General features: G+C 32.5%; 2 protein-coding genes across 2 annotated transcripts; both read right to left on the bottom strand.

The window, feature by feature from the left end:
• Positions 1-2,622: 2,622 nt before the first annotated feature.
• On the bottom strand, positions 2,623-3,594 carry LOC119638442 (aldo-keto reductase family 1 member B1-like). The gene is made up of 3 exons (XM_038035214.1): positions 3,467-3,594; positions 2,905-3,397; positions 2,623-2,838 (listed from the first exon to the last, which is right to left on the bottom strand). Exons 1-3 carry the CDS (start codon positions 3,592-3,594, stop codon positions 2,623-2,625), a joined length of 837 nt encoding a protein of 278 aa, XP_037891142.1.
• Positions 3,595-5,431: 1,837 nt separating this feature from the next.
• On the bottom strand, positions 5,432-19,501 carry LOC119638432 (aldo-keto reductase family 1 member B1-like). Its single transcript, XM_038035202.1, has 7 exons — positions 19,365-19,501; positions 6,705-6,789; positions 6,580-6,639; positions 6,376-6,518; positions 5,825-6,314; positions 5,552-5,763; positions 5,432-5,471 (listed from the first exon to the last, which is right to left on the bottom strand). Exons 1-7 carry the CDS (start codon positions 19,499-19,501, stop codon positions 5,432-5,434), a joined length of 1,167 nt encoding a protein of 388 aa, XP_037891130.1.
• Positions 19,502-21,231: the final 1,730 nt, after the last annotated feature.

Genomic DNA, 21,231 nt, shown 5'->3' with positions numbered 1-21,231 from the left:
TATGTGCATTGGAACAATTACTTAAAATTTTATTTGCATTACGTAGATACAGGCAGAATAGTTCGCTATTTATTTCTATCGACATGCGTACCAGTTTTTTTCCAAGTGAAATCTAATTTCTAATTATTCAAACTTCATTATTTATAAAATTAAATCACAATGTCCTAAATTCCCTATTGTAGGATGTATTTGTAGTTATAAATCTGCTCTCCTGTTTAAAGCATTAAAACATAATCAAATTTGCTTTTTAACCAAACTGATTGGATTAATTACACCAAACTAGCCGAAGTGTGATCTTTGCCTACACGATGAAAGATGCTTCGTGGCATATCAAATTCTACATGAAATCCCTTCAACATTTTGAATCGAAGACAGCTCAAACTCAAAGCGGTTACGACCACAGGTAGTCAATCGGTTGTAAAGGTAGAGTAGAGCAGGGTAGAGTATTGCAAAGCCACTTACGTAGACTAATTTTTTTTTTAGGCATCGATTTACATTGGGCTCTTGCGAAATGAGCAATGAGAAAATTGAATAAAACAAAAGCTTGTACTAGTGTCACGTACCCACGTCAATCTAAGTCTTGCTCTGCCAAATCAATTAAACCAAAGGTCGAGAAAATCAAGATCAGAACATTTGCAAAAATTGATATGTATCGAGCAATTGCAATATACGAATTGACCTTTACAAAATTCTCTCTTTGCGATCGCTGACTAAACCTTGCAATTAAATATCTATTTTGTGAATTTCAGAACCCTTTTCTCCTCAATCCTATGAAAACCTTGAAAGATGGCAATATAATTAAAACATTTAACTAAAATGATACGACTATTTCTCTAGCACTCTCTCTCTCTCTCTTTCTTTCTTTCTCCCTCTCTCTCTCTCTCTCTCTCACGCTCGTTCACTCTCTCTCTATTTACATATCCGTTTTGTTCTCTTTTCTTTTGGAATGGAATCGATAACCTTAGTTATTAATATTCATCGTCTTACTTTATATAAAGTCCCACAAATTTATTTCCTCGCGATAAATAAATTATAATCATGATAATAATGAAAGCAGTTTTAAACATTTGAAATTTAATAGAAAAATTTGCAAAAAAATTGTTTTCTCTTTCCCTAAATTTCGAAAATCCGTAGCCTATTTTTCGTTTGTTTTTTACCCCAATATTTTTCTTTTATTGCGTTTTTAAACTCTTACCCATCTAATTGGAAGTAAAGTATATTCGCGTTTAAGGAATCCAAAGTGTGTATATCTTTGGAACGTAAATCAAAATCGAAAATATTTGCATTCTCTGTCAAATTTCGCTCTGCTGCACCTATATTTGGAATAGAAATCATTCGCAGGTGTTCACCGAGCAGAAGTCATTAAAACTTTCGTGCGTGCGGGACCTGACACGAGGTTCATATTTGGCTAAATGACTTCGTAAATAAGGATTACATCAGCTTTGGTGTACAGAAAACAGATCTAATGTTTCGAAACGGCTTTTATATGTACGAAAATAACTTTTGGGCGATGTTTGTGAGCTGAGAATGCTATACATTTCTCGAAAAATTCAAAATCATTAGGAAAAATGTTCAATGGTCGTGTAATCTCAAAAAAAAGACTTATATAAGCTGGCTACAAAGATCATGCGATACAATTTTATAAGACCTTTTACTTTAAGAATATGTTGAAGCATTGACTTACTCCAATAAAGCACGAATCTTATCCGCCAAAAGTATTCATGTTATGGGTGACTTAAGAATAGATTAATGCGGGCTAGGGGCAAAAATTGGTATTCCAGGATTAATTTTTTACAAAAATCTAGAGAAATTTAATTATTCCTTTTTAAAAACGGCAAATACGCATTGAACACCCACAAAGTGTGTAAATTATTGATGAGTCTATACATGTTGATTAATTGTTATTGGCTGACGGTGTGCGTTCGCTCATAAGACGCAAGCCATGTTATTGTTTTGGGAGCCGAAGGCATTAAGAATTGAAGAAAATCTTAACCTTAGGGTTTAAAAGGAATAGTATGATTAACCTTCTAATACCGCAGTGTTTAGATTATTACACGCTACACCACTTGAGGTGCAGGGGTGTATTAACTTTGTGCGGATCTATTCACCATCAGATGGAGACAGATCCACCTTTTATTGAAACAATTGATTCGTAAACACTTTCTGAATCAATTTAAACTTATCTGTCCGTGTGTCCGCTTCGTTTTCTTGTGGTCAATGTGCAGACAGTAATTTTTGGAATATTTTGATGCCATTGTTATATTGACGTGTGAAGAAAGAACGCTATTCGATATTTTTCACCCACCGAATAACTGTGGAGCGGTGTGGGATATTTAACAGCGGATCCTGGCTCACTATAGTATTTTATACTTGTTTTTAAAACCAATTTTAAAGTTTTAAAATTTGTTTTTCTTTTGCAGCCATAGACTTAATCTAATTAAAATCAGAACCGTTATACAAATTTTAGATATAGGGTAAAAAATAAATAGTAAATATATTATGACTCGTTAATCTCAAAGGGGTGATGTGGATGACAGCTGAAACTGTAGAAAATGGAAGAGTGAATAGCGGCCATTAACACAACTGCTACAGATTTTTTTCTCTATTTTCATTTTTAAACGCTCACCCAGTGAAATTGAAGTAACGAACATCCGAATCTAAGTTGGTTAAGGCTACCATATCTTGAGAGCGCAAATTAAAATTGAAAACACTAATATTCTCAAGCATATTCTCCTCCGATCTCCCTGGATTTGGTATTGTCGCATGACCCAAATCGATTTGATATCGTATCAAGACTTGGGCGGGACTTTTTTTATGTCTTCTAGCAATCGATATAACCTATCAATGCAATGTATTCTTAAGAAAATTATACGTAAACATTGTTCATAATAAAACTTTGCTCGCCTGTCGATCGCACATAAGAACATCAGATGTATCTTTGCCAGCCCATGGTCGATTCGGTGATCCAAGCGGGGCATAGGCCGTTATGGCAATTCTTTCATTTTCACAAAAATCGGTCAATTCCTTTTGTCTAAGATATGGATGATGTTCAATTTGAAGGACTTGCGGTGTAATCGTACAATTGTCCAGCAACCGTTTAATCTGATCAATATTGAAATTGGAAATTCCAATGCTTTTGCAAAGACCTTCTTTCACTAAATTTTCCATTGCTTGCCATGTGGAAACATAATCTACGCTCGTAAATAAAGGTTTACCATTTTTAGTAGGTGCGAATTCGTTTTCATCATGAGGAGATGGCGCCCCCATTGGTGTATGCATTAAATACAAATCAATATAGTCCAAACCTAAGTTACAAAGACTTTTCCTGCAAGCGCATTTGACATTTTCGGGATCGTGAGAAGTGTTCCACAATTTCGAAACAATAAACAATTCTTCTCTAAAACACAAAACAATGCGAATATGTTATGTAGTCGATAAAGAAATATTTACATAAATATTATGAAACCTCTTTACGGCATCTTCGTCAATTTTCTTTTTAATAGCTTCACCGATTTGTCTTTCATTTTTGTGTAGAGAAGCTGTGTCGATATGCCGATAACCATAATCTATGGCTTTTTTAATAATGTTCACCATTTCGCTTGGTTTTATCTATAAATATACTTAGATGTAAATGTATATCTAGATGTAAGCATGAAGCGCGTAAAATAGAAGACGTACACCTTTATGTTTTCTTTTAACTTTTCCAAGATTTTCAAGTCGAAAAAATTCCTCGTTAGCCTTTAATTACGCGTTAATAAAATAAATTTTTAATTACTTTACAAATTTTATTCTTTATATTTTCATTCTTACTCCCCAAGTACCTATGCCCAAGACAGGCATTCTGAGTTCATTGTTCATCACTATGTCTGGTATTTTTGTTCTAGTGTCAGGCATCTTCGCAGAAAGAATTGATCCGGTATGAATACAAGCAAGTCTCTGCCATCGCATGTTCAGATAAGTATTCACGGTATAAATAGTCAGTAAATTTATTTTGTCCATTTTGTGCCTAAACTTTAAATTATGTATTTTTTTGAATTTTTATTATGAACAATTTTTATTTTTGACAATTTTCTCTTTCACGTTTATGCCAAACTAAATTCCAAACTGCTTCCAGAATTGATTGGTTTTGATCATTTTTCAAATTTTTTATGTGTGGTTATGTGAATAACTGTGAGATTGTGTACAGTGATGAGCCATGAACCACTATAGTGTTTCTACTTTTTTTTTTTGTTCGTATCCTTAATTTATAATTTATCCAAAAAGAAAGTAAGTAACAGAGGATATTACCACCCAATGGGAACAATATAACGATACAGATATGATGCTTAAGCAAATAAAAAGAAGCTACGGAAACTTAGAAGGGCTATTAAAACAACATACGAATAAAGCATTACAACTTCCTTTGTAATCATGTAAGATGCTTAAGAGATTTTGAAAGGAGAGTTGCTTAGTGTCTACACGTTTTTTATAATTGGTTCCTTACGATTATCTAGTATACTAACTGGTAGTTAATAATTATTTGCAGACACTGTACTATAAGAGACGTATAGTCTTATTAATACATTACTTGTGACTTTTTACTAATCACAATTTAATTTTAATTTAATTTTAATTAATCTTTAATTTTAAGTAAATAAACGAACTTTAGAAAAAATCTCCAAAGTTGTGAAATTCACTCTGTGTTAGTTGATGGCCATACACATCAAGTTTGAAAATGATTTTGATTCGTAACCTGAGACATCGAATTTGCAATTCATTGTAGATATTGGTTTGAACCTCGTATAACTATTTGCGAAGAGTATATAAAAGCACAATAGAAACACAAGCAATGCGTTGGCGGACATGTATCATAGGAAATATTGATTGGAAGCCCGACAGACATCATAGGGAATATTGTTTGGAGGCCTGTCGCGTCAATACGTCTCAAAAACACTGAAACCAGAACAACGATTTTTACGACCCACCAAAATGCAACGTATTTAAGAACATAATTTGCTGTTCTACATTATAATGGTTGGTAGGTGGATGGCTTTATAAAAACAGAAAACAAACAATTTGCCTTACGACAATTGAAAGGTTTTTGTACCTTGTTTATAGAAGTTCCTACAGGATGAACATTTTCAATGAGTGAAAGCACTTTTTTGAATAGCAAGCGTATAGAGAATATATAATTTACCTTTCTCTCCTAGTAGAAACTAAACCTAGCTAAGTTTATCCTCTCCTCAGAATAGATGAACAAATCCTTTACCTAAAGGATAACGTGATAGATTTTTGAAGTTCAATAACAATGTAATAAGAATGTGAACACTTTTTTTTTCTACACGTAAGGATACAATAACTAACTAAATAACGTACAAATGAAATGAATTAGAAATTTCCTTAAACCATGTTACGTTTAATGAGAAAAAAAGAAAAAAAAAACCGTTACAACTTATGTAGTTTCAAATGGATGATGTGAGTGACCAGTGGCCCTGCGAAAAGAAAAAATTGATAAGAGATTGTTACAAAATTTCATATATATATATTTTTTTTCGTTTTTCTAAATGCTAACCCAGTGAATTTAAAGTAACGCCTATTCGCATTTAAGCCATGCAAAGCCACCATATCTTCGGGACGCAAACAAAAATCGAAAACATTTATATTCTCACATAGAAATGTTTCCGATCTTCCTGCATTTGGTATAGTAGCAAGACCCTTTTCAATTTGATATCGTATAAGGATTTGAGCGGGACTTTTATCGTGCTTTTTAGCAATGGCCAAAACCTGTGAACGAAATCTAATGTAGAGTTAAGTCCAAGCAATTTGTTGATAAGTGTTTGCTTGCCTTTCGATCATTTAAAAGGGCTTTCGGAGTATCTTTGAACGCCCAAGGTCGATTAGGTGAACCAAGGGGAGCATAGGCAGTCACGGCAATATTATGAGCTCTACAATAACCGAGCAAAGCTGTTTGAGTGAGATATGGATGATGTTCAATTTGAAGATTTTGCGGTACAATCGTACCGTACTCAAGTATGCGGTCGATTTGCTTTAAATTGAAATTAGAAATTCCAATGCTCTTGCAAAGACCCTCTTTTAGTAAATCTTCCATTGCTCGCCATGTACAGACGTAATCCACATCCGCATATGCAGGCTTACCATCTTTGGTCGTGGGATATAGGCTATCATCATTGGCTTGCGCTGCCAATGGCGAATGTATTAAATAAAGGTCGATATAATCCAGACCTAAATTTTTGAGACTTCGTTCACAACCTAGTATAACTCTGTCGGGATCTGCATACGTATGCCATAGTTTAGTGCAAATAAACAGTTCGTCTCTGAAATACATATTATTTGTACAAAATTATCTTAAGCGAAGTAATCCCGTAAGTAATTTGCCTTGTAACCGTGTCATCTTTAATTTTTTGTTGAATCGCGTCACCAATTTGTTTTTCATTTCCATGCATAAGAGCTGTATCGAAATGTCTATATCCACAATCTATAGCTTTTTTAGTAATCTCTACCATTTCATTGGGTTCTATCTACAAATACATATATGGTATACAAATATGTATAAAATCCTCATTTGAACAAAGAACGTACGCCTTTCTCCTTTCTTTCGCCCAGTCCAAGATTTTCAATTTCTACAAAATCATCGGTAGCCTTTAAATAAATTGATAAAAGTAAATTCTTAATTAATTTTGCAGATTTAATTAGTGACAATTTACCCCCCAAGTGCCTAAGCCTATTATGGGCATTTTGCAACCATTGTTCATAGTTATCGCTGGTATTTCTCTGCTTATATTGCGAACACTGAAAGAAAGAATCGACTTAGTACGGATTTAAGCAAATTTGTTTCAATTTAATTTTTATAATTGTCTACCCCCATCGCGGTATTAGATCAGAATGCACTATACCGATGTTACTTAACGATTTAGCGATATTTTTAGCCAATAAATTTATTTTATGCATGTCGAATCCAATCAGTAGCTTTTTTTTTTTTCAAAATTTTCCAAATAAAAATTTTTTACTATTGTGCCATAACAATTTTCTTGTTTTTTATTGTTATGACAAAAGCTAGTCATTGCTTTTCGTATAAAAAAGTATATAAAGAGTATTGTGTCGTTTTCTACATTATTTTGCGTTGGCAACATGTTCATTTCAGAAAACATACAAAGTAACATCGATCTAATTGTTTATTTATTTTTCCATTAATGAAATACAAATTTTTAGAACAATTAGATAACGACATGGAAATGGGACGAAAGTGCCCAAGCAAAGTTAATGAGCGAATAAGATGAAATTTCAAGCTTGCGCATAGAGAATAGTGAGATGAATTGCCAAGTGAATGAATGGACTCCTTCAAATTATTACAATAGTCGAGTTGGCTGACGAGTGTACTTGCAACGAGAACTTGCTGCATCATAAGTATATTAAATGAGATTGTTGATGTGTTGCAATACGAGGGGACAGTAAATCCAGGGGTGAAAGAAAGCAGTCAGCTGCTGATCACAGCAGGCGCGATCGAAAAGAAGGGCTTTTGATTCCCGTTAACAGAGAGATAATTTTTGAGCATCCAATCATTAATTCTTGCTAGACATTTACTTTCAAACGAATCATTAGTCCATCGATTATAGTTGAAGAGAATGAAAATACAATAGGCGCAGGCAAAATAAGTGCACCCTACTGTTTCTACGAGTTCAGTTGAATCATTTGCGAAAAAACTATACAGGATGGCACCTAAAAATTAGCCGGATTCCACTTGAACTATCCTAGAGAGGAAATTATTAATACAAACCAATTGCTTGATTAAGACTGCATAAGATAAGGTGGACATTCTAGAAAAGTGAAAATTGTAATAAAGCTTTTCAATAAGCAATCAACGAGGGACTCTATTGAGAGCTTTCGAAAAGTCCGAGAGAGATAATTACAGACATTTTACATTGATTGAAATTTCCGCTAATTGATTCGGGGACCATGACGAAACCGATCGACCGAACCAAACCGACCAACTGCGAAAATCATGAACGGCGCCCTGGTCATAAGGAAACGATTCGATTTGTAGTTTCACGATAAGCTCTACAATTTTGGAAACTAATTTCCTTTTTTTCTCTGCTTAAAGATAAAGTGTGCGTGGGTGTGTGAATGCAGGACAAAAAAAATTCTAATATTGAAAATGTCAGATTGGCTGCATTAAGCTAGGATTGCTATACCGTAATCCACTAAGCATAAATTAAAATTTTCAGAGAAGATTTTCTTCGTCATATATTTCATATTAACGTTGCCGTAGACTTTTGTTTTTATTGTAGAATATTTTTTTTCATTTTTTTTTCTTAAGTTTCATTAAATTTCAATTGAAGTTAACGTTTATGGTTAAGCCTCTTCTCTCTTGAGTGTATAATACTAATATTATTATTATTAGTAGTAGTAGTAGTAATAGTCGTAGTAGTATTAGTGTATGTGTCTTTTTCACTTCTGAACGCGAGTATGGTACAGAGGGGCGTATGTGCATTATTTTTCTTTTTTCGTTTATTTAATGACGCACGCTGAGCTGACGCGATTTTGCGATTGTGTATAAGTTGACACGTATATAACATATACAAATGTATTTATAAGCACCTTATTTGCATACATCGAGTCTTTAATGAATTTTATGGATTCCGTTCTTTTTTTTTTTTTTTTTTTCGTTTTGTTTGTCCGTTTTATTGTTTACTTGCACTTAATGTCACTTGACCGTTATACAGATAAATCTCAACGGAAATGCATATTTGTTGCATTAACGCTTGTATGCGTTTGCGTATGTTATTTACATACGTAGCTACATATTTACATGTTCCATATGCAGAAATGTTCGAAAAGTGCGTAAAGCATGTGAAATGTGAGTGCAAATTATGATAATAACACACAGGAGTAGTGCGGTTGTGATTGTAACGAGCGATTGCAGCTTGTTTTACTTTCGTAATAATATGCACGTACTTATATATGTAAGCATGTATTCGCTTTTGTGTATGGTAAAATATTGAAATAAGATATATAGATATATATATATATATATATATATATTTATGTATATATATATATGCTCTTTGTAAGCATACAAACAACTGAATGTGTTTAATTAATTGTCATTAACAGAAAAGAATGCTTTTTTTTTTTTTAATCTGTTGTTTTTGTTTTATTCCTTTTGTTATTTATTAAGAGCTTTTGACTGAAAGTAAAAAAAGAGAAATAAAAAAAAAAAAAAAAAAACGCTCTGATATAAGGAAGAACATTTTGTAGTTAAATAATCTGAAAATTTATGGTTAATTTAAATATTTTCTTTTTGCATTTCTCCGATTTCTCTGCTGTTGTGTTGAATTTAACGCTTATTTAACTCGTTCGTATACATGATGCTATTGTGCATACAGCTTATCCCCATACATAATATATATATACATATATATATATATATATAAGCAAACAGATATTTACATAATATTTTATCAATGACATAAATTAGCATATTTTAAGAGGCGTCAAAAGGAAATCTTTATAAATGAATTCGCTTTTGGTGTTTATTTTCATTTAATTTGCATTTTTATGAAAAGAAAAAAGGAAAATTAATGCATACATCAAAAACATATAAAAAAAACAAAATAAAAAAAAAAAAAAAAAATGGTGGACAAAAGTAATTTAGCTTGCATGCATAAACATGCATGCATATATGTAAGAGAATGAACACGTATGCACGGAACGCATGTAGATTAAAACGCTGTGCGAATTAAATTTCTTATTCCTTTTTCGTTCAGTTGAAATCAATATAATAGAGTTACGTTGGATATGTATATACATAGGGGTTTTTCATTAAGGGCATCCCTCAGCGAACGTTATTTGCAATAATGCAAATCTTTTGCAGTCTGTGTGTTGAACGTACATGTTTCTCAGTTCTTCCCAAACTGATCGCACAAATGTCCAGTAACTGAGACTGTCACGTAGTCAATTAATTCGTCGTCGTATCGTCATTAGTGATCTACTATTTTTGCAGAGGATGAATGTTACTATTTTCAATATTTACAACACGCGATCAAAATTTTAGCATTAAGACCTAAAAGGCTGCTGAGAACAATACTGCGAACAATGCGAATTTTTATCAAAACTGTTTGCCTGCTTATAAATGGTGTTAACGTACGCGTTGCTTGCTGGTTAAATAATGTAATTTAATAAATTCGCACTTTACTTGGACCGAGTGACGGGTATCTTTTATCCCTGAGCATTCAATTTTCACATAGATTGTACGGGCCACACCAAATCAATTCGTTCTCTCCGGAGAGTGAAGAATAAAGGGCGAACAATTGCTAACTTCGGGCCCATTTAGCGCAGAACTGCAATAATGCTTTTCATCTGTAGAATTTTGCATTTTAATTAGTCCGGTCTCTTTATGACCCAAGTTTATGTGGCTTTGAAATTTTACCGCAAGACACTCAATGCAATGTCCGCTTATAGTATTAATTATAAGCGCATGTGCATGCGTGCTGCCATATCGAATGGTTGCGAATTTTGATTACAAGCTTAAATATTTCGCATAGACTTTTCTTATAGTCTGTTATTTCTCTATTAAATAATTGACTTTGATTAATTGACATCTCAAAGAGTAAACGCCTCGACGTTGCTTATAAAAGTATTGTAGATACGAAGTATTTTTTAAAATTCCATGATCTCTGTTAGTTTTTTTTTTTTTTTTTTGTAAAAAAAGCTATATTGCTTCTGATAAATAAAATTCATTCCGTTCGAAAATATGATATGCTCTTAAGTTATCTAAAAATCTGATATGCTTTTAGAAATTTAAATTAATTAAGAAATAGTTAAAAATTTTATTACATTCAATTAGAGAGAAATCACTTTGTCCGAAATTTTCATATACATATATATGTCAATATAACGAAGGAATTTTGTTAATGTAACAAAAAAGTTAAATAAAGTTTTTAAATCATTCAAAGCTTCCGTAGGTTCTAAGGTGAAAAAAAGGTGCGTAACGCCAACTAATAATGTAAGCGCAGCAGATATGTGTTTGCTCCTTTAAGTGAAAATTTCCAAAGCTTCCCGATAGAATGCAATTGCTTATGTAAACATCTTGAGTTTTCAAAGCTCTCAGGGAAGTTGCACGGGAACTTTATGATAAAAGCCAAACAAGGAGTTTACCGGATGTGAACAATCGCTTTTTACTATCCTGAGACGAGGTTCAATACTCAGGTATCCGGCATCGTTTCATTGAAAGTTTACAATACCACAAATCTTAAGCTGTAAATTATCTTAGAAGTAATTGCATAACATTGAAACTTTCAGTTTCTTTTCGGACACCCTGTATCTGTGTGTTGTTAAGCTACACTACTGTCCATGGATAAAATATATTTTTTTCGTTTTTTATTTTTATTTTTTTCTTATTTTTGCAGGTATGACTAAAATGGATTGTTCACCCCGACTAATGAATTTTCACAATAGCGTAACTTGTCCAATTAAATTTTTAACAGATCACTGAAAAACAACAAAAAAAAAAAAGACACCAAATACCCGCCATTTGCCGTATAAGTGACGGTATGCGTTCATCATCACAATAGTACGCGTTCTCATCATACGCTAGGATAAACGAAGCCTTCCCGGAGACAATCGTTGTTAAGGTGTCTCAGTAAGCATGGTGTGCACGTTCTAGCCACACTACAATTTTATATACAAAAAAAAATTGAAAAATATAAAAAAGAAAGCATTGCATTGAGGTTTATGTTGGTGTGCAAAGAAAACAAAAAAAAAAACAAAAAAGAATATCCAAAGTGCAATCATAACTCATTGATGAAACTTTAAATAAAAACCCAAATCCAGTAAAGGGAACTTTGTATAATAAAAAAAAAAAAAATAGAAGAAAGAATTTAACGCACTGTCTACTCGTCGTGCATACACATAACGAAAAAAGTTATCACCTGGAATTTTAAGAATAAAAATCGATACATATCGCTCTTCCTTTGTTATTATATGCAATATTTTCCTTTTCGTTATTAATTCGTAATTTTGATAATTTAAAATCTGCAGGCAAAAGTTATTAAATTTTTGTAGAGTTTTTTTTCTTCCTCTTTTTTTTAACCATCATATCAAAAATGATTGCAAAATTTTATTTGTGTACTTTGTTCAAAGCTATTAATCACTACCACTGATATTAAAATTATCCTATCATATAACCTATTAGTGCATTACCATAAAAGGGTTCTTTTTTCAATCGCTCGGTCGACCCTTTTACAGGGCCATAGTAAAAAAGCAGGATAAGTTTTGTATTAAAAACTATTATTATTGACAAAAATGTCGATCTAAAAAGTCTTGATCTCTGAAAACATGTTTTAAATAAATAAGAAGCGGCAGATCAAAAGAATATCACTCTCCCTGGGGCGTAGTTTCTCTCATTTCGAATTTAATTAATTTCTTAACATTTTCAGGTTTCGGTTGCGGCGAAAATTCATGGACTAAGGCCGAACTTTCAAGTTTATTTCTCAATATTTGGATTTTTCTGCATTTTAGAGACAAATGGTCAGGTGTTAAAGCCAAAGTGAATTATTTCTGTTGACGCATGCTTAATGCTTTATCTCTAGTCTAAGTAGAGGGTATGAAATTTAGATCAAGAAATCAAAAGTGATCGCGAAGGCCAGTAAGCGAGCGTTTCGAGAAAAGAAGAAAAAACGAATGTTAAAATCATTGATGTTTGAGCGTAAGGTTCATTCAAAGGTTCCCTTACCCTTTTCGTTCTAATTAACTTTTTTGTGTTGTCTTTGTCGATTTCGTTAGTAATCCAGTTTAATTATTAACCTTTTCCACTGTTATTTGAAGTATACGTCAACACTGTGTCTGTTACGCCTACGCCCATGTCGAATTAGAGGCGACCTTATTTTATTTTAAATTGTTAATTGTTTTCTTTATTCTTTCAAATACTAAATGTGTTGCATGTCGTGAGACATCTTTTTAAATCTTTTCTACAATTCAATTACGGCAATTTAAAAAAAAAAAAAAGGCCTGGGAATACAAGGAACTAATAATATTTTACATTTAAATTTTTCATCTATGTCGACGGGTATAAATCGTAGTGAAGAATTACTCGCAAAAATATTGAAGGAAAATAAACAGTGAAGAGGATAAGGGATATAACATTACATAAAACAAGCACCAATAGCTAGCCATTCGTCAGCCTTGCTTTAAAAGAACCGTTCTTTTTCTTTACGCTTCCTTTCTGCCGTAACGCTTTCCTTGCGTTTCTTTTATGTCCATTTTCTTGTTTTTCTTTTGAATTTTTCAAATTTTCTTTTTCACACGTATTTGAGAAACAGTTTATAATTGCTATTCAGCGCGAACCAATTTTAGATTGCATTATATATCACAAACAATTCTTCTTATGTTTTGAAGGTCAGCAAATGTTAACTTCTTGAAACACTAATTGCAACTGAGGCTATCCGCTTTATTGAAAATGCTATCGCACTTGATTGAGTTCTTACTCGAGATCCTTTGCCTATTTGGCCGCTAAGGCGCATGTTTTTTCTAAAAAAATTCGATCATAATAATTAAAATGCTTTCTGTTTATTCAAATTCTGAATAACATCCAGTAAAACGGCATTTTTCTTTTGTTGGTTATTTGTTAGATAATCAGAATTTAATGTAATTACAAAATTTTCAATTATGGAATGTAGTATTAGCCGCCAGTTAACTTTTAGTAAAATTTGAATGATACCGGATATAATATATTCACATCAATAGGTCCGTTTTTTGTGTTGGGTGTTTAGATTACTTGTTCCTATTTACTTTTATATGATTATGTCCGTATTTATCTTACAATTTATTTTTCTTTTTTGTTTCTGTTGTTTTGCAAGCTTTTTCAAGCGCTCTTCTCCGTTGAGTTGCAAGTTTAATTTGAACAAGTAACGCATGATTACATTCGCATTTGGAGTGTCTCTTGGCTATTCACCACTTGAGTGAATTACATAAAGATGGAAAAAAAATTTTTTAAATTGATCGGTGATCGTATCCATGTCGACCAGTTTGCATTGCAGTTTAGAAGGTATAAACAAGTTTAGATCACGACTGCTTTATATGCCGAAACTAACCAAATTGTGTTTCTTTACCTCAATTTATATGCGCGTGAGCTGGTATAAAACAGGCGGAAAGACGGATGTACATGGTTAAATTGATTTAAAATTTTAGCCCGATCATCTGTGAAGATTTTCTTTTCATTTGACTTATATGCTAAAGATATCTATTTGTCAAATTTTGATTCTTTATCTTAACTTGTACGCGCGTGAGTTGGTATAAAACAGGCGGAAAGACGGATATACATGGTTAAATTGATTTAAAATTTTAGCTTGATCATCTGTGAAGATTTCTATGTTACAAATGAAACGATATATGCAGTATATCCTCATTTATCAGTTTATCGCCACAAGCACCTAAAATGTAATAAAAAATTAAAAAAAAAAAAAAAAAATTTCATTTGCAAAATTTACATTTTCAGCCCTTTTTTAAAACTTAATTATTCACAATTCAACGGAACTTAATTTTTTTTTATTTTTATATTTGTAATATATGTGTTTGTACGTGTATGTGGAACCTATAAAATAAAAGTTATTTTTTAATAGGAAGGCCTGCGAACGCTTGCGAAATTGAAAAAGTAAAGGGTGGTTGAGGGGGGGGGGGGAAAAAAGAGGAAAAATTCAAATGTTCTGTTAATTGAATCAACAAAAAGTTGGAACAATATGTACAAAGGATTCGTAATTAATTGTTTTATGCATCATTATTTACATTTATTGTTTGTTTTGTTGCTTGTTAAACGGATTTCGTTTGAAGCTATTGTTTTAATTTCCAAACTCTTACCGCATAAGTACAACTTTTTTGTTTACCTATATTACGTAACAATAAATCGCGTAAATGGTTCGTTATTTATTATTTCTTAGTATTGTAAATAATATAATAGTTGTTATAAATCGAAATGGAGGCCATGTTCTCAATAGTAATTCCATTGATTTTAATGGAAAATTAAAAAAAAAAAATTAATGCATATACGTGGGTTGCTTTAAACAGCTTCCATGCCTTCTTATATAGAAATTCATACATTTGCCATTGGAGGACAAGCTCTGCTCGGCATTCGGGAATAGACTGAATTGATTTTGAAATTGGTGTCACATTGGCGAAAACTCCAGTTGGAATGATATTTCTTTAAGGTTTAATTTCCTTCCTTGCGTAGCCGTACAATTTTTCTAATTTAGTTTTGCCTAATTTCTGGTTATATATAAAATTCATAAGATCGCTTTAGAATACTTGTTTCGATTTAAGTGAGAAGATAAAGCGACCAAAAAGACGAAAGCATAATATATACCTTCATATATATAATGTAATAAATAAAAACGAATTTAAACAATGGAGAACGGTGAGAGATCAGGCAGAAGGGACACCGTGCGGTGAACGATAGACTAAGTCGAGACCTCATAAAAATATCTGAATGCGATCAGGCTAATAGAATAAGTCTTAACGCCGGCAAAACTCAAAGCCCTTTTCTCATGGATAGGGACAGTGTAGAACGGTCGGCAACCCTTGATGTTCTTGGCATGAGAACACAAAACGATGTTCCTTGAGCGGAACACGTGCTCGAAGTGTCGAAAGACGTAGTCAAGAGCTTAGGATTTTTAAAGCGGTGCAAAAAATACTTCTCCAGTCGGTATCTGTAAAGTTTCCGGCGTCCATATCCAGCCAAAAGCAGAGAATAACCCGAATGTGACGGCGGCCAAATTCTCGACAGCCTTGAGTATCGTAACGTGGGGTGTGCTACGCTATGTACATTTGAGGTAAGAGACAAAAGAGATTTGTCCACCAATTGAATTCTTTAACCTCTCATCCACTCGTCCTGGAGTTATTCTCATACCGCGCGACATACTACCGCAACTCGTCACTTTTTAACCAAAATGCTATGGAAGAACCTATCAGCAGTGCTTTCTTCCACCATACCTAATGACATTTTCAATCCGAACTGTCGCAAACATTACTCCCTCTTCCCACTCTTCTTTTCCCCGTAAATCTTCCTCCACCGCACGTATAAAGGAGTGGCTTGAAGTGGCTGGTCATAGAAGCAGAAAAAAAACTTCAGAAAAAAAGTGTTCATTTAGATAAGTATGAGAGCCGATAGCCTGTGTTGCTAGTGCTCAATGTCTCTTCTTTTAGTCTTAGAATTCAATTCATTAGTCTAAAATTAAAATAATAATAATAATAATAGATAAGTATGAAAGATTTAAATTGAAAAGTCTTACTACATTTCATAATGTTATAATGTGTGGCATGTCAGTACTGCATTGTCTTCCTCTCAAACATGATGTCTTTGAATCAATTAACCAGTGAAACTTGAGTAAATTTTCTCAAATGCTTCAAAGTGTTGAATACACTTAGAGAGCATTGCCAACTACTGACGGTCAATCATTGGGCAACATCCCAACTTGCTGACGATCTCGTTTAACCAATCCTCAGTGTTTAAGTTTGTAACGTTTAGTTATCTTTTTCGAAAATAAGTCCTTTTTCTTGGAAAGAGTTTTTCTTTTTCCTCTTCTTATTTTATTGTGTATTATCGCAAAAGAGACAGTTCTTTTGAATATTATGTGACATATGAAATCTGTGCAGCGCAGTGTTATGATGCAATAATGCATAAATATCCGGCAAAAATGCATAAATTACTTAAAAAAAAAAAAAAAAAATAAGAAAAAAAAATTATAATAAAACTGCAATGACATGCAAAAAAGAAACGAAAAGAGTAAATGATAGAATAATTTTAAAGAACGGAGGCACATTTCGGCCCCATAATCAAAATGTGACAAATTGTGCGATATTTAAATGTTCGCTACTGCTTGTGCGTTTTCAAAACTTGATGGCTGATGTGGTTGCATTTTCTTTGTTCTTCTTGTTCTTTGATATGCATGGAAAACAAGATAAAAGATGGGAAAGCATGAAATAACTATGAATTAAATATGAACCATAAATGCCGTTTGATTACATTGCTGCTATGCATTGGGCACGCCGAAATGAGTCAGCTTACGCAGGGAAACATGCAAGAGTATTAAGTAAATGATACAGCCCGGAATTGCCTGAATGAGAGGTAAGCGAAAAATTAATCCGTAAAAAAGGATTTGCTATACTACATATATTCTGTACTGTAATGTAAACCCTGTACCGTGTCTTTCGATTTAATGAACGGCCATGAAATGTAAATTCTACCGAATGAAATGTGATACGCAATGTTTTTCTTTCATTCATATATACAGGCAGCTAGTGAGGCTAGTCATTGTTGTCTGTATAAACTGTGCAAATCTCGGATAGAGCTTCAAGAAATTTTAAGACTTACTCTATGTATGTACGTTACGGACCATCTTTGCCTTTGCCTTTGGTTGATTGCAATTCCAGCGCAAAGATCCATGTATTGAAATGAATAAAAATACGCCAAAATATTTCTTGGCATATTTTTGTTGCAAAAGGCTGCAGTAAGAGCATGCAAACGATATGGCAGTTGTTGTGATGTTTGTTGGCCGATTGCACAATTTGTAATTCTTTACTTTTTTTTTTTTTTTTTTTGGTTCAGTTGTGTTCGTTCGTTACACAGAATATCCCCCAGACTCAATCTCTTTGGTTTGCGGTTCGTTCTCTTGATTTATATTGATTAATGTTGTGCCTGTACACAAAGTGCAAAAGTTGCTTGCACACCATAAGCAGCATGTACGCTTATATTTATACTGTCAAGTAAATAACGGGAATAATTTTGCATACAAATATCTCTTTACTAACGGATTTGTTTGGCTATGATCGAACTGTAGCCTACAATCCATTCATTCCACTTCTCATAAAACGAACCATAGATATGCATGAGCTTCTTATTTAAATTTTTTCTGCAGACAGAAGGAGGAAACATTGTGATGCACAAGTTTTCTACATTTAATGTAATTTTATTTATACGATTACAGAGCAACGATTTCCGACTAAGAAGTAAGGTCTTCAATCGGTACAGGATCTTAACATACAACCTTGGAGGCCATCAAAACTTGTCAGACAATGAACTTTTCTAACTTTTTTTAAAAAAAAGAAGAGATGTTAAAACAAATGTTTATGTTTAATTGGTAACTTAGAATATTTCTATGCAATTTTTCTATAACATTTTCATTTTTGTTTTGAGGATGAAATACTTGGTAGATGCTTTTTCTTCCAATGAACCTAAAGTGCTTTCTTCTTCGTCAATTTCTGATCAAAAATTCGTTTAGTATTTTCGACCAAAGGTCGGATATACTTTCTCTTCTTCGAAAAGTTGATGCTTTGCACTGATTTAAGAGAAAACGAACCATTCGATAAGAGCGTTCGATGAAAATGATTTAATTGCTTAACTTGTTAAAGGAATTGATTTTTTTAAGATTTCATACCAGCCTAAATAAGGGGAGTATTTTAACCGTTACCGATACTTTTCTGACAGTATGTTCATATTTTCATAGGTTTGTTTACGGTATTATTGTATAAATATTTTTTGTTTGGTTAAAGGGCGAATAAAAGAGAGAGGAGAGATAGAGATAGAGATAGATATAGAGAAGGAGAGTGAAAAAAAGAAAAAAAAACACAAAAAATTATTGCATACTTTACGGAAATTAACCGCATTTCATGATGTGTTTCTTTACAATAACACATACAACTGAACAAACACTTAAACAGATGTACTTACGAACATTGAATGAACATATAAATAAAGACGTGAATAAATGGGTAAGTGAGCGAGTGGGTTAGTCAGAATGAGTGAGTAAACGAATAACATGAAATTTTTTTTTTATATATGTCTACACAAACAATCAAACAAACAAATGTACGTATAAACGTAAAAAGTCATTTGTAAAATAAAGTCCAGAAAAATATGGTTGCAATTGTTAAATAAATGTTGGTTGCTATTTATAAGTATACGTATATATATATATATATATATATATATATATATGCATAAGTATAAGTATGTAAACAATACTTTGTGAAAGAAAATTAATCACTTGAATCCAGTAGGGAGTCATGAATTACCCGCAAAAACCCCATATGTTAGTGTAAAGACCGTACATGCTCGTGCTATTGTTGCATATGTAATATGTATGCATGTATGCATGTATGTATGCATCTATGTATGTATGTATATATAAACATAATAAAAAATACAACTTATTTTGCTTAAGCAAACATCTGCATAAACATAAAAAATGCAGTTGTTGTTTTAAATAAAATAATTTTCTCGTACACTACACTTTTTATATGCTACTGAACAAATGCGTATTGAAACACAAAACCTATAACACCTCATTATCACATTTTATATGCTTTTCATTACTTACGAGCATAACGTGGAGACATGCAGTAGCATATTTATGTCTGTGGGTAGTTGTGTTTTCATGCTGCCATTACCATTACCGACACCATCATGATCATCATCGTTATTATCAACATTATCAACATTTGCCATGAATACCATCATTTAGAGCGACGTGTGTCAGATGGTTAAAAAAAAAAAAAAAAAAAAAAACAAAAAAAAACAGAATACAACAACACAACATAACATAACACAACACAACAGCACAACACTTATATTCATACGTAGAGTTTTTTCACTGTTTCATTTTTCACTTATATATATATATATATATATATACTTTTTTCTTCTTCTTCGTCGTTTATGTTTTTATTTTTTGCGTTTATTTACATCTATAATGTTTATATAGTTATGTTAGTATAGTATGTAAAGATGTGTATACACTCGCTCTCGCACAGACAAACGAGTAAATAGCATTTATTTCCGTTTATAACGTTTAAATGAAACCGTTTTAGTTCGCTCTATGAATTTTTGTACTGAAATGTACAGTAACATCAACACATTCATATATACATATAGACATTCGTTAACTTTTAACTGCTAGCTCTGTCAGTAATCAAGTTGTGTACATTTTAATAATATCAAAAAAAAAAAAAAAGCAAAAAAGGAAAGGCAGAAAAAAAAAAAAATCCCGCACCCCACACTTTCTAACATACATAAGTAAATGTTGAATAAATTACACGGAAATGTGTTGCAAAAAAGTATCATAAAATTTTCTTTAACATAAGCATAATAATCTGTACAATATTTGTTATGTTTTACGCATTCGTATCCCTCTCTATATATTTGCATATGAACTCGTCAGTGTATATTATTAGCAACAGTTTGCTATTTATCTGATTATATTAAAAGTTAGATGTTTAACGCATAAGAGCGGGTCAATTACGAGAACCATTAACCGAAACCTGAAAGCATTTATCAACCAACTGATTACTGATATTAATTCGAACTTTAGAAAATTTATAAGAAAATTATCAATGACGAGTTACGTGTAAGCAAAAGTTCTTCCAAAGAGACGGCCGTTTTTTTATTTGTTGCACAACAACAACAACAATAATATTAACAACGTAAGGGGTAAATTCTGAATCTTATCACTCTATTAATTTTGCTTTTGTGACTTTACCAAACCCAAAGTATTTTTCTATTATGGGGTAACGAAACCCTAAGCAGGAGTAGAAGCCTAAGAAAAAGCGATTTTTTCACAATTTGTTTTGGATGAAAGGAAGCTGAATAGAATAAAAATATCTCTTTTATTCAACTCAGCAAATCATCCGTTGTTGATTTGCTGACTCGCAGAAGAAGAAGAATGATAATATTTGACAAATATTATTAAGCAAAAAAAAAAAGAAGAAATTATTTTGAAAAAGTGTTAAGGAAAGACAAAGCCGCAGTCATTCTTGTAAGGCCAGCACAGCCTAGGCCTACTATCTTGCGATTTTCTTGAAAAATGTACAACAGCGTTACTCCTTAAACTGTCACATTTTCAGGCTTTTTATTTTTTTGTTTCTTTGAAAGACGGTTAGCGTTTTTACCGGCGGATCGTAATCTTTTTTTTTTAAATTTGTATGTGAATGTGCTTAATTTCAAATCATTTGTCACTTTTAAAGTCGCAAAAAATAACAACGGACAGAGGGACGGAAATGCTTATATCCCTCAAGCATTTCGTACGTGTCAAGCATAGACCATGTCATGGAGAAATAAGATAATCTAACTTGTAAATAAGATTGCTAACAGAACTATTCTTCCGGTTGTGGTTTGGAATACGTAAGGCCGTAATTAATAATTAATGGTTCGTTTTAAAAAGAATTGTTCTCTTAATAAAATGCAACCGA

The sequence above is a fragment of the Glossina fuscipes genome, unplaced genomic scaffold (genome assembly GCF_014805625.2).
Source record: "Glossina fuscipes isolate IAEA_lab_2018 unplaced genomic scaffold, Yale_Gfus_2 89, whole genome shotgun sequence".
In the NCBI taxonomy this organism is placed as follows: Eukaryota; Metazoa; Arthropoda; class Insecta; order Diptera; family Glossinidae; genus Glossina; species Glossina fuscipes.
This window is presented reverse-complemented; position numbering and strand designations above follow the sequence as displayed.